General features: G+C 40.3%; 1 protein-coding gene across 7 annotated transcripts in view; it reads left to right on the forward strand.

Annotated features, from left to right (window-relative positions):
* The window catches only part of lhx5 (LIM homeobox 5), a 57,073-nt gene that overhangs the window by 29,321 nt on the left and 4,813 nt on the right, over positions 1-22,939 (forward strand). For 4 of the 7 annotated variants that reach the window (XM_082540936.1, XM_082540939.1, XM_082540938.1 and 1 more), the window contains 5 exons: positions 70-305; positions 12,999-14,082; positions 15,919-16,142; positions 17,079-17,356; positions 20,152-20,317. In XM_082540936.1, coding sequence (XP_082397062.1) covers positions 13,910-14,082; positions 15,919-16,142; positions 17,079-17,356; positions 20,152-20,317 — 841 coding nt within the window. In that variant the 5' untranslated portion in view covers positions 70-305; positions 12,999-13,909. Of the gene's footprint in view, positions 1-69; positions 306-12,998; positions 14,083-15,918; positions 16,143-17,078; positions 17,357-20,151; positions 20,318-22,939 lie in introns of those variants that run through there. The other 3 variants (XM_082540937.1, XM_082540942.1, XM_082540941.1) reach the window with 3 other exon arrangements.

The raw sequence follows: 22,939 nt of genomic DNA on the forward strand, positions 1-22,939 counted from the left end.
GTAAGATTTTCCTGCAGATATACAGCCTGCAGAAGGTAATGCTTTTCTTTCTCTTTGAAAAAAACACAGGTGGATTTTATCTGAGTGAATAAAAAGAAGAGAGGAGAATACAAGATGAGGAAATAAACGAGGAAGTAATGTTGGAGAATGGAGGAAACAAAGAAGGGGTACAGGTGTTGAGGGAATAAGAGAAGAGTAAACGAAACAAAAGGAGAACAATCATAAGCAGAGGAGAGGAAGCAAGATGGGAAGAAACTATGGGAGAGGAAAGGAAACAAGTGGAGGGGAAAGAAGAAGAAAATCAGGTGAATAGAAACACAAATTTTAAAACAAGTGGGGAAGAACAAAGATGAAAGGTAAGAAGAGTGGACAAAAGAAAGCAAAAAGAGAAGTTACAAAAAGAGAAGAAATAAAATGGGATGCTGGGACACATGAGGAAAAGAACAAGAGGAGTGGAAGCAATAATAAAATTATGAAACCAAGGGCAGAACAGAGGAAATGCAGAGGAGTTGGGAAGAATAAATGGGAGACGAAAAAGGAAGAGGAAAACAAGAGAAGAGGAGGAAACAAGAAGATACAAGAGCTGAGGAGGGGAGAAGAAACGAGAGCATACGAAAGAAGAAGAGATGAAAATTGGTGTAAATAAGAAGATATAAATCAAACAGAATGGGGAAAGAAATGAAACAAGTAGTCAGGAAAGTGGAGAAGAGGACAAGAAAACAGATGACAGAAACAAGATGAGAGGAAATGACAAAAGAAGAAATTAAAAAAAAAGAAAGTAGACGAGAAGAAATCAAAGAAGGTGAAACTGGCAGAAGCAAGAAAAGAGAGAGATGACAAGAGGAGCAGAAAGGTAAAGATTAGAGGGTGAAATGAGAGGACAGGAAACATGATGGGAGGAGAGTGGGAGAGGGGAGGCCCTAGAGAGGATGAGGGCTTATCCAGGGGAGAAGATTGGGAGACCTGGATGTTGGTTTAGTCTAGCTCTTTCTGTTTGTATTGTCTGGGTTTGTTGCTGTTGTTTGCCCAAGCTTATATGCCTATTTTATCTGGTGAAAAGTTATGTGCTCCTCTGAATCTGTCTGAATCGTTTCGCTTTTCCTGTCCTAAGCATTTCGCACTGAGCAGCTCTCCAGCTGACTATACTCTCCTGCTTTATGTTCATTCCAACAGCTGTAAATTTCAGCGATTCCCCTGGCTTGCGCCTGGATCAATATTCCTTCTGTGGTTTGTTTTCTGGCAGCTGACATAACTTGGCACACCAGCGAGGATGAGTGTTGATCCTTGGTATGGCACATATGGGCTGCAGTGTTAATTCTTAGCACTGTAGATCCTGCACTGTTGATTGTGTCCAGTGTTGACTCTGGAGAAGCGTCGCTTGTTGATTCGCTTGTGTACATCTGCTGTCAGGGCCCCCAGTGGTGGCCTGCTAAACGGGGAAGAGCCTGCCTGGCAGAGCAGGGTTGTTTGTCTGCCTCCAAACATATTGATCTCCTGCAGAAGGGAAAACATTAGCGATAGCGTCTGCACAGGCTGGGCTGGAGGTGGGTAAATAGCTTTGTCAGGTCTGGCGAGCCTTCTCTGCCTTGTAGGAAATGAATAGCAGGTGTATTTGCTGAACGTTTGGAGGAGGGAATCTCCTGCCAGGCTGACAAGGCGGCCAGGATGATGGGATGTTACAGCAGACCCCATCCTCTTTTTTGGTCGTTAATGTGTGTGTGTGTGTGTGGGAAGGATGAGGCTGGGTGTTGCCTATATAGCCACAACATATTTCCTCTGCATGTCAAAAAAATACACAAGTTATGATTTAAACAGTCTAATCAAAACTAATTCAGCAGATTTGTTTAGATGCTCAAGTTCGACCAGTTTGATGTAAAGAAATATTCAATTTGAAGGCCTGACTGCCCATGATGACTGACAAAAATCCCAGAATCTTCCTTACTGTCTGTGCATGTTGCTTCCATTTGCACATAAACAAACACACATGTGACAAGCTGACAGAGGAAAAGGAGTCCAGGATATGAATATTTAACAGTAGCCTCTTGCAGCGCAGAGCCTGCCAGTCATTGTCAAATAGGACTTAATCTTTTCAATTTCTGCGTGCAAATATTCACACTGGCCACTGTTTGTTGCCCAGATTAATGAGGCTCTCTGCCCATAATCCTCCGCCGCTAATTCAAGTGGCCGCCGATGCGGTTAGCCAGGGGAGGACGAGGTGCTGAGAACACATACATAGCTGAGATTATTTCAACCTCCCCCCCTTCCCTTCCCCCATCTCCTCTTTTTCTGCCCAGCCTTCCCACTTTGTCATGCTGAGTCCAGTCCAATTCACACATCTTCTTCTGTATGCAGCTGACCAATGGGGAAGCTTGTATATGTAAGTGGATTAATGTATAATTTATTATAATGGATATTTGAAAAGGAAATTAAGTGGGAATACAGTGAGAGCAGCTGGGGAAATATGAATGGATCTGATAACTTAATGAGAGTAAAGAAAGAATTTCACATGTTTTGTAATTATTATATAATCCGTATTTTTGCCCAAATAATCAATGGCAATCAGCTATTTTTCCCCCAGTCGGTCATAAAAGATTACATGATAAACTTATTTCTGAGAAATGTTCTCCAGTGTACAAAAAGTTGCATTCAGTTAACGCTTTCACTGAAAACTCACAACACTGAACATTTCTGGCATTCAGCTGAAGGGAAAAAAGCTATGAGTAGCTGATTAAAAGGGTTTTTTTCAGTCAGAGATGTGTTCTTGTCTGTTTTTGTGGAGTCTTTGTTGACTCGTGATGAATGTGTTCTTTCACAACTCTTGTGCTTTTGGGGGGGAGAAGCAAATATGCTTCTCTGTGATAATCACATTACATGATTTTAGAGTTGATAGAATTAAAAAAGAGACCATATCGGTTTGGGTACGCATGTCCATCTACTAGATATTATAAATCATTCTACAACTGCGTTATCACATTGAAATAGCTTAATCACGCCAGACGTCAAATGTCATTTCCTCTAGAAGAGGGCAGATACTACCAATCTCCAAACTAGCATGACTATGTAACTATTCTTTTCATCATGGCTATATTTAGCTCTAGCCTGATGTGTGCAATGTGTGCAAAATGAACAGTACATGCATTTTTTAGATCACTTGTCTGACTATGGGGTTGCTTGGAGGGGGCACAAACCAATAAAGACAAAAAAACCCATTCACAGTCACCTCCAAACCTACGGCCAGTATGGAATCACCAATTAGATTAGCAAATTTAAACCTAGAGTACATTTGCTGAGAGGAAACAGTGCTCATCCCTGCACTGCTTCCCTGCCCTTATAATGAATAACAGAAAAATTCAATTATATTTTCTTAATCTGGATTGGACATTTGTACATTAGTCTGGGGTTGCTTGGGGCAATATCATACACTCTGTATAGAAGATGGACATAGCCACTGTGACGCTTTTAGATTGTGAAGCCTCAAGTTTAGCATTTTAGCTATTGCTTGAGTGGATGACTGAGTGGGTTCACTGCTGCTATCATGATGCTTTGAAAACAAAGGTGAAGGAAGGGGGATTTCACTGCATGCTCATTGGTTAAAGAAAAGCAAATAAAGCAAAAAGTAAATTCTGTATCGTTCTCTTCTCTGATTCTAATAATGACCATAATTAACAAAATGAACTTCATGTTTTATTCATTCAGTATGACCAGGAAGTAGTTAGTGTGCTCATAAATTCATCAGAAAAGTGTTTATGGAGGTCAAAGAGCTGTTTACGGTTTATTTTTCCACAAACAACCTAGTCTTTTTGCAACTACATGTGCTGCCCCTATAGGCAATCAAAAACAATACATGTTTAAAGCATTCTGACTCATTTTCAGACTCTGGAGTTACATCCATCTTCTGAACAGTCTGTGGTTAGAAGCAATGGCTGACTAATGGCTGACTAACCATGGTGCATTCGTATGAATCTGTAATTTTAAATGAAATGATCATTTGTTTAATGAGAAACATGCTTAAAAGGTGTTTTTATCCAAGTCGGTCTATGTTAGCATAACCAATCAGCTTTAAAGCTGGGGATTTTAACATTAGTGTCTGTGGAGACCCACTCTGATTCTTATTTGAGAAACTGCAGTTTTGTACTTAACTGTGGATTTCTTTTTTTCTTCTGCCACTTGGGCACTCAGCTTCCATTTGATTGGAAAGTGGGTCAGTCCAACTCACCCACTGTCATGCCTGCTTTTAAAGATTATATCTTCTTTTCTGACATGCGCTTTGAGCCTAGTTCTCAATTCACACACAGGCTCATAAGGTAAAAGCCAAAGCAGCTAGGCTATTGTGGTTGTTAAAAACAAGATGTTACATGATTCAATAGCTGATGATGAACGCTAAAGGCTCTGTCTCCCATTCTACTTTAAAATACTCTAAGAATCACAAGTAAGCCCCCAATTTGAGAGTGAAGTGCTCTATTGGGGTAATGTAGTGCCATGAAGTCTTTAAGATAAGATGGGGCCTGATTATTCAAGACCTTGTATGTGAGGATTTTAAATTCGAGAAGCCAATATGGGAGAAATCTACTCTCTCTTTCTAGTCCCTGTCAGTACTCTCTGTGCAGCCTTCTGGATCAACTAGAGGCTTTTCAGGGAGCTTTTAGAATAACCTGATAAAAATTAGTTTCAGTAGTCCAGCCTAGAAGTAATAATTACAGAAACTAGTATATTCAGCATCACTCTGAGACAAGATGCTTCTAAATTTGGAGATATTGCAATGCAAGAAAGCAGTCCCAATATTTGTCTAATATATGCATTATGATAAGGAAAGTGACTAAAGAAAACATGTGACCAGAGTGTCAGTTATATTATTATATAGAGATTAGAGAATGAGTAAACTAAGACTCCCAGAAACTGTATAAGTTATTATTCTAGTGTCTTTACGTTACCATTTAAAGCGCCTTGAGGTGACTGGTGTTGTGATTTGGTATATAAATAAAACTGAATTGAATTGAATGCACACACATATTGTTATTGCACCTATTATTAAAACCAGCAACAATTATGGATGTTGTTAAACAACTGTAACAACATAATTTCATGTCTGTAAAGCCAAACTAGCCAAATTAAGGGTGTGTTTTCCTTTATATGTCATGCTTTCAGTAAGGTCCAGCAGAGAGGCAGCGATCCAGAAAGCACACCACATCATTAGTCCATATGAAAATGCAAATGCGTTATCTAATCTCTAATCTAATCAAGGTAATCTCAAGGCTTTTTCACTTACCAGCAGAAACAGTAAAGCTGGTATTGTTTTTACACTGAGCCTGTGTGTGCATGTGTGTCTGTGGACAGATTTTGTCACCATGAAATCCTTCTAATCATGCCAGATTAAAACTATTATAACCAAGATCAGATGGAAAGTAGAGATGGAATGCGTCTGATCCATAAAGAGTATACTAAGGATGGACTCTACCAACCAATTTATGGACTCCTGTTTTGAAGCCTTGAGTTGTTTTTAATCTTTGCTGTCTTACCTTTCTAAAAGCAATAATAAAGCAACAATCTGAGGCAGATGTGACCTACAATCTAATGATGCTATGCATGCCCAAGGAGTAGCAAGTAGAAATGGAGAAGTTCATAGATTCAAAACTCATCATATATACTCACTGGCCACTTTATTGGGTGCATATTTCAAGTACCAGCTTTACCATCAGAATTATCTTAATTCTTTATGGCATAGATTGCTGGAAACATTCCACAAAGCTTTTGATTACATTGACAGGATAGTATTGAGCAATTGCTGCAGATTTGCAGACTGCACATCCATGATGGGAATCTCCCTTTCTGCCACATCCCAAAGGTGCTCTGTTCGGTTGAGATCAGGTGACTGAGGAGGCCATTTGAGTACAGTGAACTCACTCGTTCAAGGAAGCGGTTTGAGATGAGTTGAGCTTTGTGACATGGCTGGAAGCAGCCATCAGAAGATGTGTGTACTGTGGTCATAAAAGGATGAACATGGTCAGCCACAATACTCAGGTAGGCTATGGCATTTGAACAATGCACAACTGGTGCTGTTCTTACCTGAGAGGAGTGACCCAGTGTGATCATCTGCTGGTTCATCTGCTGTGCCTTTCCATTAGCTGTGTGGTCATTCTCCTCTGACCACTGATGGCCACTCACTGAATATTTTCTCTTTTTCAGTTTATTCTCACTAATCAGAGATCAGCATTTTCTGAAATATTCAGACCAGCCTGTTTGGCACCAAGAATCATGCCACATTCAGTCTTTTAAATCACCTTTCACCCATTTTGATTTTCAGTTTAAGCTTCAGCTGGTCATCTTGACCGTGTCTAGATACCTGCATTGACTCGCTGATTTGATATTTGTTTTAAAATGCAGTTGAACAACTATACATATTAAAGTATATGGCATATGTAAATACAATCAAAACCTTCCTGCAATCAGATTATTGCTCCCCTGCTGGCCATTTGAAAGATTGCTGGTTCTTAAACCTTTATTCATCAGTATTTTGTTTTTTTTCCAGTGTCCTTTTCTATAAATTGATATAATGAAAATCTAAAGAATATGTCTAATGGTGTATGTATATGATGTGATTAAAGCCAATAATGATGAAGATTACCTTTAATAAACCTTTTTTAATAAAGCTTTATGGCCAGTATGGCGAATAGGACTAGTCACGATGATCAAAACCTAATCTTAAGCAGATATGGGCACCTTTTGAATTGTTTGGAAAATCTTGAACCTGTCATTTAACAGGATATAAGATCAGCTTTCTATCTGAATATATCTGAGGTAAAAATAGAGGCAACCAACAGTCCAACGAATGCTAAAAGAATAAGGCAAAATGTAGAAATGCTTGCCCACTAAAAAATATTAAAACAAAAGCCAAAAGGTAAAGGTTTTCGTATGTCAGTCTTACCTAAGTATGGAGAATGCAATGAGAACTGCTAATTTCACTTTATTTTTCTGAATGTAGATTACTGCCGCAAAAAATAAATAAATAAATAAAAATCCAAGCAATTTTCATGTGATCTAACAGTATCGTCATTCTTTGTAGTTCATACAGTAAATGTCAACTGGTGATCCTGCTGTGGGCAGTCCAGATAGCTTTCTGACCCTCGTGATCCTTCCTCAGGGTGACTCAAATGAGGTTAAAGGTCTATGTCTCTCTCTGTCTCACACATACACATGCACACACCTCACTCCCACTACCTTGGAGGTGCAAACCATTCTCCAAGTCAGCTGCTTCCCACTCTTTATTTCCTCCAGTTTTTTTTCTCTTCACAGGAAATGCCAACCCTCTCTCCTCTCCTCTCTGCTCCTGGTCACTACCCAGAGCTCTTTAACTAAAAGCACCTTCAATGCATCGCTTGGTCCATTAGTGTTGCCAGATAGGGGAGGTTGGATCCTGGCGGCTATGTGTGACCCTACTCTGATTAATAGAGTAGGTGAGGGCAAAGGTGCAATGCACACCCCCATTCATTACTTCATTAGGATGGCCCACAGTGAAAGGTGATCTCCCTCATTATATCTCAATGAAGGGGACTGAACTCGGCACAGTGTGAGCCATCCAGTCAGGCTTTTACTCTCTGCAAATGCCCAGAACCAGCCACCTGTCTTTTTACTCTGTTCCGCATAAAGTCACACCACTTTACACCATGGTTGACTGCGGGAAAGAAATTCAACCTGATGAACAGTTGCACACATCAACTTGTGACTCCTGCTCACCTGGAGCTGAATAATGCCCTAATTATCCATTCACAAGAGCCACGTAGCATTCCACGTCAAGTTTGTGCATATTGTTTGTCTGTATGCAGAAACACGGGTGATTTAGTGCCCACGGGGTGAAAGGTGAATCTGTTTGTTTGAATTACTCCTTTATTCCGAGTAATAGAGAAGGTTATATTTGTGGGCTGTGTTTGTTTTCCTTGATGATACTTTCCAATTATTGTCTGTCCTTTCAAACAGAGCACATCCATTCATACAGTATGAGTGCAGATTCCTGCTGAGCACAAAAACACACAAAACTAATTCCAAGTGCTTCTTTCAAAACAAATTCTTTGCAGTTTTAATTGAACAGAAAATTTGAAAGGTGTATGAGGGGAAAATATAACGATCGTATTTAGGGACTAAAAAACACCAAACAGCAAAACAGCAAAATGAAGCCATGCGAAATTCACAGGGGGAAAGATTTTTCTGACTCTAAATGTTAATTCTGTACTGCCTGGTCTGAGTTCTGAGGCTTCGAATAATGCGCATGTTCATTTTTCAATCTTTTTAAATAGTTCAAAAAAGGCATATTATAAAGATGTATTGTGTCCTACTTGTATTATCTATGCCTCAAAGCCCGGCGTAGCTTCTTACTTAGAGCATAGTCCTCATTTTCTCGGAGAATAAAATGGCTAAATTACACGAATAACTGACTTTACTCCAGAATTATGTGTTCTTTCATTTTAATGAAAAGGATCACTGGATTTTACAACGAGCCAACCCTATATATGCCATCGTTCTGCCAGAAATACTCACTAGACCTATAAATATGTATGAATACAGTCCTCGGCATTTATTGTCTTTTTGCAAAAAGCAAACAAACAAAAAAACTACTATCGAGCTTTTATTAAGCAATTTAAAATAGTAATTCAACTGAAATTACACACAGCCTGTGCTACACATACACACACAAATACATAAATATACATGTGGTAGTTTAATGGATCTTAATGGTTTATTTCTCAATTGGAGGAAAATACATGTGTATGACATACATGCAGACAATTTTCACAACAAATTAACCACGTGGAAGTGGAAACTTTGAATTTCAGATTTTGAGAGTTTTGTTTGTTTTTTTTTCCAGTTGAGATTGTTGGCCAAACCAAAGCCATATCTTTTTAATAAGGACTCAAAGACTTATACATGCTCTTATTATGACAAGGCTGGATTACTGTAATTGTTTGTATATAGGTTGATGGTACAAAACGCTGCTGCTCGCCTTTTAACTGGGATGAGAAAACATGAACTCCAGCTTTAGCATCACTTTAACTGGCTTCCTGTCAATTTTATGATTCATTTTAAGATTTTATTGATTGTTTTTAAGACCTGATCTTATTCATGTCCACACTCTTGTCAGAGGTGGCTGAACTTTTTCAATTGCTGCCAAAGTCTCGGGAATGCCTTACCATTTCATAATCGAACTGCTCAAACTGTTTCTACTTTTAACTATTTGCTCAAGACTTATTTCTACTCTCTGGCCTTTAATTCGAGCTAAACCTTGACATATGTGTGTGTTTTTTTAAGACCTGTGAAACGCTTTGCTTGTTGTTTTAAATGTGCTATACAAAAAAACTATACAATACTCTACAAATAAGCATGACCTTTTCCACACAACAACTTAAACGAATACCCTGAAAGAGAAACTTTTCAAAGGTATGCTAAGAAATATGACAAGTAGCCCTTAAAACACAGAATGTACATGAAAGATTGACAGAGCATCTGGGTCTGATATTATTTACTTTACCTTTATGATTTGAATATCTCAATTAGTATTTTCAAATCATAGTTAATATAACATGATGTATGTTTTATAAATTATATTCGCTATTAGATGAATAGCGCACAGTATTTTTTTTAGGGTGGGCCTACTGTAGGATTGACAAGTCACTGTTAAATGAGTGTTTGGTGTCCTTGATTTCTTTGTTAGATCTACTCGTTACTTCTGAGATCTGGTTTCCCAAAAACAAGATGGTGACAGACAAATTGCTCAAGTAGAGGCTTCACAAACCAGTGGATGACATTACATCCACTGGTTTGTACATCTATCTTTTATATAGTCTATATTTAACACTGTCAAACATCACATATGATGGAGTCAAACTGACTCAGTAATGTCAGTTATACAGCAGTATCTAAAGTTGGCTAACATTAGCCACCACAATTTAAACTAAAAAAAACAAAAACAAGTAAGGCTTTGGCAGCAAATCCTGCGGGAAAGAATTCAGACTATGAATGAATTCAAGGTGGCTTTTCTGAGAGACTGAATGTGATGTTCTTTTTCTTATTCTCGTACTTATTTTTAAATAATTGATTGTGTTAATTTATTTAAGAACCAAGACCGAGTGGTAGATTTAAAAATAACAATGCCCCCGGTGATGCGTGTCAAGCACGTGTGCATTCAATTATGCAATCTTATATGCACATAGGTGCATACATGCTTGAATATGAATTTATCTGTGAGGGCAGGGTTGGCTGCCTCCAGTGGGATAGAGGTGTTGGTGGTGCCGAGCAGGAGGAGACAGGAGCAGGGAAGATAGAGGGGAGCGAGAGAGTCCCTCAGGCGTGTCCGGGCTCTGATGGCTCCCCTGACAACCTCCTCTGTAATGGTCTCCCTCTCTCCCTCTGAGTGCTGTGAAATTGCAGGCCGGCGCTCTACAGCTGAGGACTCAGAGGAGACAAACGGCCTTTTAATTCAGAGCGCAGAGAGGTGACGGAGAGGGAGGCCCTAAGGGAGGGCTACCAATCAGACATCCATCATACTAACCTCTCCCCTGGGACTGGCCCTGCCAAAGAGGGGCCCTGGAGGTGGTCTTGAGCGTACATGTGCGCGCGCCTTTGGGGTTGGGGTGACACCGCATGCATAGGAGGGAGGTAGGAGAGGGGAGGAAGCGGTCTGCTCAGGTGTCTGGGCTGCGATGGTGCAGAGTGGAGGGGAGTGGAGCATTGAAGATGAGGTCTGAATTTGGGTGTGAGGGCTGAATTTCTTTCCCCCTCCCCATGTCTCCCATTTATTTATGTACCTGTTCTAGATTTATATTCCCATCCACCACTTCTTCCCTTCAATTTAAGACTTCATTTCAGCTCGCAGTGCAAAGCAAGCACCTAAAAAATGATCCAGCTGCTTCAACCTGATGGGGTGTTTGCCTGTTTTTAAGAACATTTTCATAAATTTAATCAGCACAAACACGTAGATTCTTCAGTGCTGTAGGAACCGAGACTGAAGAAAATCCCAGGTTCAGGGTTTGTGGACATTAGTTGTGTTGTTTAAATTATCGCCTTTATTCCTCCTGCATTATGAATAAAACTACGGAGAGGGAGAGACCTGGATGCTGCACGGCAGAGATATTTTATGAAGACCTCTCAGTAAAGAAAGGTGACTGATGTTCAAACCACTTCAGATGTTGGTCCTTGAAAAATATGTGTTGTGATGGTCTGTCAGCCTGCATAAACAGTTGCAACGCGCAAACAAACCCCACCCTGTCCTTTAAAAACAAACTAATAATTTCAGAAGTAAACATGTTATTATTAAACGCTTCATCCAAATTTCTATTTAATTATTCTCGTCTGATTTTGAAAGGTATTCCAATCTTTTTTATGCGCTGAATGACAAAAATCAGTCCTTCAGCACTTTACCATGCACAAAGCCTTTTTTTTATGCAGGCAAAAAGACAAAAAGGGGGTTTTATTGCTAAACTTTGTATGTGATGAAAATAAATTCCAGGGTGCAGGTAAGTGAACTTTACTTTGTCTTTCATTTTTTTCATTCAAAGTTAATGTTTTATTAGGACATTTTTTCTGCTCTGTTGGTGGGCTGCTTTTTAAGTTACTTTATAAAAGACAAATGTGTGTTTTGCCATTAGCTAAATGAGGTGATATGACTGCTGTCTGCACGACAGTGGAGAAGGAAGCAATTAAGGATCACAAAGAATGCGTCCTTAAATTTGATGCCACGTGATTGTTAGTAAGGTCAGCTGATTCTCACTGGGGGAAAAAAGGGAAGCCTGCTGCTGTCCTTGGTGCTTGCTGCCTTTGGTACCATGGACAGCTCCCTCATTTTTCTCCACAGGTGAGTGTCTCACTCTTTGGGTGGTGTTTAGCGTGCACAGAAGAGCAGAACAAAGCAAAACCAAACAGAGCTTCTTTATACCCTTGCACAGCTGCATCATTCAAACTAGAGGTTTTCCTCACATGCTCTTTTCCCCACTGTGGGCTTTTTGTCTGTACCTCCCTGACCCCCCCCCCCCCCCCCCCCCCCCCCCCACACACACACACACACACACACACACACACACACTCCATCTCAGTTTGTGGGCTAAAGGTCATTGAAGCTTGAGTAATTCAGGAAACTTATTCAGCCTCATCTCTACAAAAACCAGATCTGGCCAGGTTAAACCACAGATACCTGTAGAGTAAATCCACACTTGGATGTGTGGCATCATTTTGATAAGAAAAACACTAATTTTTGCTTAGAACACTAACACTAATTATACCTCGTGTCATAGCTGAAAGGCCGGAGGTTCCTTTAAACGCTCTACACACCATCAGTGTACCAATTTAGGAAGACAGTAAAAAGAGAAACTGAAGTAAGGAAAAAAACAAATAGGGTAGATAAGGAGAAAGAAAGAAAGAAAGAAAGAAAGAAAGAAAGAAAGAAAGAAAGAAAGAAAGAAAGAAAGAAAGAAAGCATTTTTTATACATAGCTTCTGCCATCATGATGCCTGTTTGGTAAAATGAAATAAAAAATATTGTGACCTATTTTTAAAAAAAATATTATCAATACTCTTTTAAATTTTATGCAATCAGTAAATATTCGTTATCTTAAAGCTAACACCTTCTTAGAACCTTTCATAGTAAAAGCACCTAAATGTTGATACAAGTATATTTCATAGATAGATCCTAACAGTTTTCCTTTCTTCCTCTGTTAAAACTAACAACCTTGTTGTTTGTCTGTTCCTCTAAATGTTATCTTGAATGGCCTTCAGTCGTGTAAAATGAGCCAAAATTCACACCTAATTTCATTCAAATGAGGCCCCATTATGCTTAAAACAGTCTCACCCAACACGAATTAGCGCATCGCATGTTTGCTTAACTGCAACTAACAAAACGAGGCTGTTGGTAAATATTGAAATTCCCTTCGATTGGTGGCCACTCTGTTAAAGCGCCGGGTGACCACGCTCTCCCTATTGATGAGCTCCTGCTAATCCATCGCATTTCCCTGCAAATAGCTTTCTGCATGAGAAAAGGCCCGCGTCCCCCCTCCTCCTCCTGTCTTCGCCCAGCACAGCCTTGTTCGGCTACTCCCTCTCCCAACAAGCTACTTCTAGTCCGATTCATTTCAGAGGCGTGCCCGTTGTACCTATGCACTGACATTTTCACGTTCATCGCCAGTAAAATGTTCTGACGTTCATAGTCTAACCTGCAACTGATGCATTCCCTTCTAAAGCCAGTGCCGTCTCCGTGACCCACCGTGAAACTTCCTCATGCCTGTTGGCCTCTATCAGCGCCACTACAAACACCCTGCATCCACGGCCTAGGTGTTTTCTGCTCAGGGTCCGCTCGGAGGCTACAGCTATGAACGTGTAACCATAACAACTGCGCTCTGATTGGCTCTTCTGGCACGGGAATTAACAAGGGCGTCATCCAATCTCAGCGCAGGAAGCGCGTCGCGCTGGCAAAACCTCGTGATAACCAAGGCACAGGGACGTGCAAGTGGCGACGTGAGGTGAGCCTGAAGGAAATTACTGGACCCCAAACAAAGCGTGAGCAAAAGGGATAAATTATTTAGAAGTAAACACGTTTAAAAAATGATGTTTTAACATTGAATTGGCGAGAAAACATGTCTGGTTTGGCCATTACGCAGTCCATCAGCTGGCGCAGCTGAATTTTTTCTCCCCTCTTCTCCTCTGGATTTGTGGATTGTGACAAGTAGCAGGACAGCGACCAAACAGGACCAGGACTACAGCAGTTCTCGGGGATTGTCACTCCGCTGCCTTTGAACGACAGGTCCCTCCAGTTTTCGCCTGACAGCACACCTCTCTGAGCCAAGACGTTGTTCCGCGTAAACTCGGAGTGCCCAAGTCCGAGCAGCGCAGTCCGCGTGGGTAGGTCGGCACTCGGCGTCCTGCAGGCCGGCGATATGATGGTCCAGTGTGCCGGGTGCGAACGGCCCATCTTGGACCGGTTCCTCCTCAACGTGCTGGACAGAGCCTGGCACGCCAAGTGCGTCCAGTGCTGTGAGTGCAACTGCAACCTCACCGAGAAGTGCTTCTCCAGAGACGGAAAGCTCTATTGCAAAATTGACTTTTTCAGGTAACTGAATTTGGAATCAAGAGGTCTTCAAAAAAAAAGAGAGGGAGAGAGAGAGAAAGAAAGAAATCACGCTTTGATTCAAGCATTCGTCAACACCTTTACAATAAGGGAAATTATTTTGGGGTTAAAGATTGATAAAAAAAAAAATAGAAGAACAGGATGAAGAAAAATACAAATTAAAGCCTGGCACATAAAGTCGAGCTCGGTGCGCTGGACTCAGGTCATAGGCCACGTTAACCCGTACTTGGATTTTTTTTTTTATGGTTAAAGGAATTTAAGATAAATCTAAAAGTATACATTTTCCCTTATTTGTTAATAATATCCGTAATTTTTAAAATGCATGATTTTTACCTATCTCTGTGTGGTGACATTTTTAGGAAATGATATGAACCGTGTGGCGTCAAAAGGGGCCTCTATTATAAAAGAATGGACATATAAATATATTGATTCTGTATCCTCGTGTATTCTGTGCTTATTTTTTTTTCTTTTCTTTAAAAAAAATCTATTTCCAGCTCCAGACAACACTTTTATTTCAAACACCCATTAGGCTATTAACCGGTTCACAATTTCCAAAAAGTGTTCCAGGTAATTGAGTGATAAGTGAAGCCCTTGTTTGTCACTCTCTTAGCATCATTTTCATTTGTATGTGTCAGTTATTTTCTCCCAAATTGTCTAATGACATGTAAGACACATCAGCCTTTGTTGGGACGGGGCTATTATTGGCCTCGCGCAGCCTTGGCCGTCATATTACCACAGGTCCCATCAAGCGGTGGATTTAAATGGCCAGCCATTAGCTAGGCGAAACAGTAATCACCCTAATGTGTCCATTTGTTGTGTAAGTAGAGTTGTGCCCTTTCGCTGGGGGAGGCTTGGTCACGCATGTGAAAAGCGGATAGTGATGCGATACCATTGTAAGTGAATGGAAAGGCAAGCACAGTGTTAAAACAATGCTCCACAACAAGGGTGCCTGCAGTCACCCAAAGGCTTAACCAGCCCCCGACAGGCGGACTTAAAATCCAGCTACAGCAGGCCCAAAGTGAGCCTTAAGCATCTGTTCAAACTCTTTCCATCAGTAAAGACATCTGGGCAGGCGAGAAATACTGTAAGCGTCACTCAGTCAAATGTGCTTTATCGCACTTCTTTTGAGAGTAATTAAAAAGAGAGAAAGGGGAAAAAACGGACTCACCCCGGCAAATGAGGAGGGGGAATTTTAGTGAATTTATTTTTGGGCTATTTGTGTATCAAATCGATGAGTCTTCCCACCCAGTGCTATTTAAGCGCGGGTGAATATGGATTAAGAGAAGATTTGCACGCTAAGATGCTCCTACTCTGCCTAATCCTATAATATATCCACGAGTACAATGTGTTGATTGTCACTAATACGTTTTGCGTGGGGTTATTGTCAGAGCACCTCAATCAAAATTAGGAAGGTTTTTTTTTTTTTTTAAAAAACCTTTCTCTAAAGTCTTTTTCTAAATTATTTTAATGGCTATGTTATCAACACTCTCATAGAGAGAGGTGCTCTGGTTGAGTAATTACCTGTTACGTTTTATTTACTAAAAACGTTACAGTGGATTATTATTATTATTATTATTATTATTATTATTATTATTATTATTATTATTATTATTATGTGTTAGTGACATTTATATCACTTGCTAAACTAAAGGCGTTAAACCTGTTTATTCCTTCTAAATTAATATTATTTTAATACCAGCTTCTTTTTAGTATTAATGATTATATGATGGATGTGGGTAATTTCTAACAGACCCCTTTACGCGCTGCCGTCATAAAAAAAAATCTCAATCTCACCTTCATTTTTCGTTTTCCGTGCAGGCGATTTGGCACTAAATGCGCTGGCTGTCTGCAGGGAATCTCGCCGAACGACTTGGTCCGCAAAGCTCGAAGCAAAGTGTTTCACCTAAACTGCTTCACCTGCATGGTGTGTAACAAACAGCTGTCCACGGGAGAAGAACTCTATGTGATAGACGAGAACAAGTTTGTGTGCAAAGATGATTATCTGAGCTCCGGGGCCATAAAGGAAGTCAACTTGAACTCAGGTAAGCGAAGCGACACCAGGCCTGCGCTGCGTTTTTGTCTCCCATTCAACAATAAGCAATGATAACAATAAGAGGGCTGCTGAGGGCGTTGTTTATTTTAATAACCGTGGAACCGATTTAAAAAGAAAGAAAGAAAGAAAGAAATCGGATGAATAAATTGGCAATCAGCATTTTAATAGACAAAAGAAAAGCAGAAGTGGCGGCTTTAAATATAAGTTGATGCTGAGCTTTTGCAGCATTCCGCGGAGAGCATCTCACAGTAACCTTATGAGATGAATACTTTCAATATTTACCTCCAAAGAACAATAGCTTTCTGTTATTATACGTCAGGGTCCACTGGGGATGAGTCTGTTGGTCTGGCCGTGTGTGCTGCTCCTCATTCCACTCTATTTATCCTTATAAAAAGCTCAGGAGGGCAGCAACTCCACTCCACACCCTATTTACTAAAGGTGTCACGCGTCCCTTTTTCATAAACCCTTTGTTTTGATCTCCAATATAAATCTCTTCATTTGCTCGCAAATGTAATATGGCTGCATGCCCGTATGTCATCTTTTTTTGTGTGCGTAAATTGGAGATGTTAGCAACTGTGGATTTTTATTTTTATTTTTTGGTATTATTTTGCGCATTTGTTTTTTGCGTTTTGTTTGATACTTCAGATATTATTTAAGAAAAATAAATATACAAATAAAGAAAGAAGGGAAAACAGAAACTGGGAGACAAAAATTCACCGAGGGGCGTAAAAAACGCATTTCATTTACCATTAGGTCAAGTTTCGGATGCGTAATAGTCAGCAACGCTTGTGTGCATCTCCAAGGCTGATTAAAACAGCCCCCCACCACCACCCACCGCACCCCGCCACCCCCCACCTTGACATTTCGGATCGTGACCTGACCTTCCTTCTTGTTTGTCCCCCCACCCATCCGCCCCGTCCCCCAGTGTCGTCGTGCACAGATAGGAGTTTATCGCCGGATCTGCAGGACCCAATACAGGACGACATAAAAGAGACGGACAATTCAACGTCCTCAGATAAGGAAACGAACAATATTGAGAACGAGGAGCAGAACTCTGGGGCCAAAAGGCGGGGGCCCCGGACCACCATCAAGGCCAAGCAGCTGGAAACGTTAAAGGCTGCTTTTGTTGCCACGCCGAAACCGACCCGGCACATTCGAGAACAGCTGGCACAGGAAACAGGGCTGAACATGCGCGTCATCCAGGTAAGATCAGCTGTGTTGTTTGTGGATCGCTGGAACTTTTTTTTCTTCGATTCAGATGAGGGAGGGATCTGCGGCGACACGGACAGATTAGAGACAGATGACACATTATAAATCAAAGGAATTACTTTTTAATTTTACTGAAATGTGCAGACATTTAATTGAAAGCCTCATCATCTATTAGTGAAATGCCAAAACACGATGCGGACTATTAGATGAATATATGCCACATTTAAACGAACCCCACCACCTGCTGTATGTAAACTGTCTTCCTTGTTTGTTTATTTTGGCTTTATTTTTGTGTTGTGGAAGTATTTCATGAAATATATGGATTTGGTTGATTTTATTTTGTACTGTAGCATTTTTTTTCCTAGCTTGTAAAACCCCCCAAAAAACAGTCCAACATATGGAACTGCAGGCAGCATGGTGCCTAAAATGAGAGTTTCATGTTTGCATTAACAGTAGATTCACAATATGCAGAAAAGCATTGTTTTTAATGTTCACACTTACTTATTTTATTATTTATTTATGATTGACTTTTATAGAAATATGGTTACAACATTTGATACTTTTATTTAAACGCAAGTTGTTTTTTTTAAATTACTGCATTCAAAATCATAAATCACACTTTATTTTTTCTATAAAAAAGAGTCTCCTACTTGCTTGTAATTTCAGCATAAAAACATCAAAGCACACTTTGAACTTACACTAATACATTTTATTGATGCATGAGAAATACATTATTTGTAAAAGAATTTCCTTTTTTGGGGTGCAGACTGTGTTTGTTTCAGCAATAACATGTGATGCACAGCCATGAAATTAGTGAAAGGTTAGCTTTGTTTTTGCCAAAGGTAAGAGGAAACCCACATACAAACATGTTGTGCAATACAACACAAGCATACACTGTTTTTGGACCTCTCTGCCATCCTCAAAACACACACACAGACACACATGCAAGCACACATGCTTGATGCCTGGGTGCAGACTGTGTTAGGATGATTAGCACCATCTCTGCCAACTGTGATGTGGCTTTTTGTGCACTCACTGTAATTATCGCTGATTTCACAGATTTACATACCACCCTCCCCTTTCCCACCTCTCCGCTCTTACTCACTTACAGCCCGTGCCTCTCCACCGCTTCATCTATATCATAAACTGCAGCCAGCATGTGCGAGTGTGCAGCAACAGAGCTCAATCGCTCAATGAATCAATCAATCATTCAATGAACCAGCAAACCAGTCGATATATCAGTCAGTCAGTCTGGGCTGCGATAAGCCCCCACCCCCACCCCCCCACCTCCCCATTCCACCTCTGCACCCTCCGCCTGTGTGTGTTGCTCGGAGCCAAAATGGAGGCTGCGTTTCGTCATCTTCCTCCCTGTTCAGTGTGTGTTAAATACCATTGCTCTCAACGCAGGGAGCCCTGTGAGCCACGCTGCTTCTCCAGCATGCGTATGTAATCCCTAAGCAACGCTCTCTCAAGGGAAGCGAGAGCATTTCCATAAAAATGTACCCTACAGTTAGATGATTGTTCTCAATAAGCAGGTGTTGCGTTTGCCGCTGGAGCACAGAGTGCAGAGCCTAAGTAGTTTTAGGTGTATGTGTGGAAGGGGATATGTGTGTGTGTGTGTGTGTGTGTGTGTGTTTTTCTTTTTTTTTTGTGAGTGTGTTTTTGTTAATCTGTAGCACAGTGGGATTCTCCCTCTGGCATAGCCTAGCTGGTGTGAACATAGATCATTATGCAGCAGTGAAGCAAAGGCGAAACGAGATGTGTTATGTGCTTATAATTCAAAGACATTCTTCCATATGATGCACCGTTTTGCAATTTTGAAACCCTCCTTTGTTTGTCTTTGAAAGACAGTTTATTTAATCTCAGTGGTTTAACTTCATATGGCTTTGTATTTGGGGCCGTTGATATTACTTTGCTATTCATCTGAAATTTGCAACAGGAAACTGCCATCATCACTGGAAAAATGGAGCAGAAATTGTTCCTTTCTTGTTATTATTCAGTCATCGCTGGCTTTCCTAATTTTTCCTTTTGATCCTTTTGTGCTTTTTTGACATGAACTCTAACACTGTAGCACAAAACGCCTCCCGATTCATTATGTGCAAACAACGATTTGATTATACCTATGTAATTCTTGTGTCGCACTGCAGAATGTTCATATGAGATTGAGTTCTTTGACTTTTTCTGTTAATGGCATTTTTATGGGTTTTTATACTTTAAAAACCCATAGAACCCATCAAGTCATTTTTGAAGCTGAATTTCAAGCATTTACACCTCAATTAATACAAATGAAAACAGGCCACAGCTAATTGTGGTACAGTAAATACAGTTCAAAATGGGTGCAGAGGTGCCAGATAATTGGGAGGCAAGTACGTTGTGTCATTTCTGGGAAATAGTTTGCAGCTTCTGAATAAAAGCTCTTTAAAGGAATCAATTCATTTGAATTTAATTGTGAAATTTGAAAGTGGTGCAAACTTTGCAACATTGAGCATTAACAGTAAGAAAAACCCTTAAAACGATTAGTTGGTCCATATGTAATTGTTTTAGCTTTTCAATTGTGGTTCACAGATTTTTTTTTTGTTTTGTTTTTGATCACACCCCAGTGTTACTCTCACATCGACATCATTTGTGCGTTTTTACAAGCTCTGCAAGGTTTACTACAGTTTGAGTGAATGGTGATTTGAAAAAGGATGACAATAAACTACAAATTTGTAAAAAAAAAAAAAAAAAAAAAAAAGAAAGAAAGAAAAAAGATGAGATCGGCTGATAACTCAGACCCTGGTTTGTTTCAGGTCTGGTTCCAGAACAGAAGATCCAAAGAACGGAGAATGAAGCAGCTGAGTGCTCTGGGCGCCCGACGGCATGCCTTCTTCAGGGGCCCGAGGAGGATGAGGCCGCTGGGAGGCAGGCTGGAAGACCCAGACATCTTAGGACCTGGAGCCTACGGTTACTATGGAGGTAAGAAATGAACGCTGTGACAACAGATGCAGTGCTAGCACAAATTTAGTGCACACTTCTTGCTGTGTCTTTAAATACACTCAGATACCACACCTGCAGGTTCTTTACCTCTTGCAATATTAATGCGCAATATGGAGCAAGTGCAATAGCAAATATAATCTGTATCCCTGGTTTCACACTCAAAAAAAGGTGATATTGTGTAAGCAAACTGCAGTTCTGAGGAAAGCAGGTGCCTGGAGGATGTTTTTCACATTGCAAGTATATCACATAAATCTGCTATATATTAGAATACAGGTGGAGCCCCAGTGTACTTTATTGGATCATTTGCTTTCACATTACTTTCTTGAATCCACTCATCTTTTGTTCAGAGATGAAATGATCAGGACTTGAGTCTAAGTCTAATCTCGTGCACGCTGCACTCAGTTTGTGTGGTACACAATAACCAGCTAAGAAGCTTTTAACTGTTAACTGTTCCGAGCACAGCTCTGTAGTCTGGTTATCTCAGCGCGCCCAGAGGAATGTAAATAAAGTTTCAATCCTGTTGAACTGTCACATTTGTTACATAGCTAGGAGAGAAAATGCTAGATAGGAGCACATATGTTCCAGTGGGACACTTTGCAAACAAAGCTTGCAGCATGGGTGGCATGACTGAAGTGTCATTTTTTTATTTTTTTATTTATTTATTTTGGCCTTTCAGAATGGTGAACTTCAAAAATGGCACCTGTAATGGCTCCACTATATTTGTGAGAATTGATTTCTGTGCCATTCAGCAATAGAAACACGTCTCCCTTCTTGTCTCTCTTAACTTTTATTCAGCATGAAGTTGCACCTAATAACCCTTTCCAAGATCACAACTTGTGAGTGTCATTAACTTTCTGAAAAGTAGCTAGCTTCCGTCTTAAAAACACAGCTGTGAGAGAAGAATACTTGTTCAAAGAAAGAAAGGGTGAGTTCGATAAGGACGTAAAAATGAATAGAAGATTTATTCATTTTAAAGAGAGATGCATTCATTTTAACCAAAGCCAGACACATACCTCCATACAGGAATATATTTAGCTATTGCTATATAAGATAAGCTAGACTTATTAGTGCACTAATATACTGACCATTCTAATGCAAATAACTACAACGAACAACACCCTGATGAAATATTTCTGCTGCCACAAGGGGAAAACAAGGCATGCATTTGCACTTATAGTCCAAAGGTTTCATAAAAAAAGGAGTTGGTTTGTTGCTGAAATAGATTCTCCAGTTGGTGTAGAGATTGTCAAAAAAACATTGCTTTTTAAAGGTCATAAAAAAATAAAGAGAAAAAAGACCCTTTGCTTCAAAAGAAAATAATCTCAAGACAAAAGAGCGAGATAACAACACAGCGCTAACGCAACAGCCGCCCCACACTGTACTGCAGGAATAAAGCCGATGCACCTGTCATGCATATCAGCAGTTTGTTTTTGATGGACAGTCTGTGAGCTGCTGTTTCCATACAGCACCTCCTGCACCTCTACCTGAAGGGCCCTGGCATTGAGGATACAATAAACCGGAGCCATCAAGGCTGCAACACAGGGAGTGGGAGGGGAAAAGAGAGGACAAAAAACCTCCATCCCTCGCTCTCATGTCTCTCGCTTTCTTTGCACTCTGCTTTTCACACCCTTTTGTCCCACGGCAGCGCAGGCCAGCCTGCTTGCCTTTATCTAAGCTCGCTGCCTCCTCGTGTTCCTCTGCTGCTGTTCAGAGCGAGCGATGCCTGTGTGTGTGGTATGATGCATCTGCATGTATGAGTGTAATTATAGTTTGCAGAGCTGACACTCCCCTCAGCACCTACCCTGGTCTCTCTCTCTCTCTTTCATCCGCACACACATGAACACACCACAAGACAAGCTTTTTGCTTATTCCCAAGGTCAGCTGAACTAGCAGGAGCCTGTTTGGGAAATCTAACAATTAGCTTGTTTGCAAAACCTTTGATTATACCTCCTGATAATTTATAACAAATAAATAAAACAAAATTACACACTACGACAAATAAATGCAGATTTTACAATTAGGCCGAATGTTTCTTGAGGTATAACCTGTTAGTTCTCGAGCCTCCCCGTTTCGACTGAAATAGCAGCGAGAAGAACATATGGTAGGAGTGGAGAAATGTTAGTGTAGCATCTGGGGCACGGGGATAAAACCTGTCATCGATCTCGGTTCACGGCGGTGCTGAAACCGAATAGATTTAATGCAACTCTGGGAGTTTGGAATGAGAAACAGGAGGCAGTTGAAGGTTTGTAGTAATTGTTGATTAGTAGATGCAAAGAGTGTATAAAGTAACAGGCTATTTGTTAAGCCAATCAATTCTTTCTAAACTGTTTTGGTCATTGCTTATGATGAACAACACACGAAATAGAAAATCACTTAATATTTAATCATTTTAAAAATCACCTTCCAGACTTTTTGCAGTGCAAGCACTGCCTGTGGCTACTTGTCATCTGAGTCCACTGTGCTGGCTGTAGTGGAAGAATAATTGCAGTGCCTGTTTGAAAGCATAGCTGTGTTGATTTAAGATCGATTCATTTTGTTTTTTCTAATAATAGGGGCACATATTCATATAATTTAAGTTTCTTGTATGTAAGGAACAGGTTA

Source organism: Aulonocara stuartgranti (genome assembly GCF_965226115.1).
Source record: "Aulonocara stuartgranti genome assembly, chromosome: 7".
Taxonomy (NCBI): Eukaryota; Metazoa; Chordata; class Actinopteri; order Cichliformes; family Cichlidae; genus Aulonocara; species Aulonocara stuartgranti.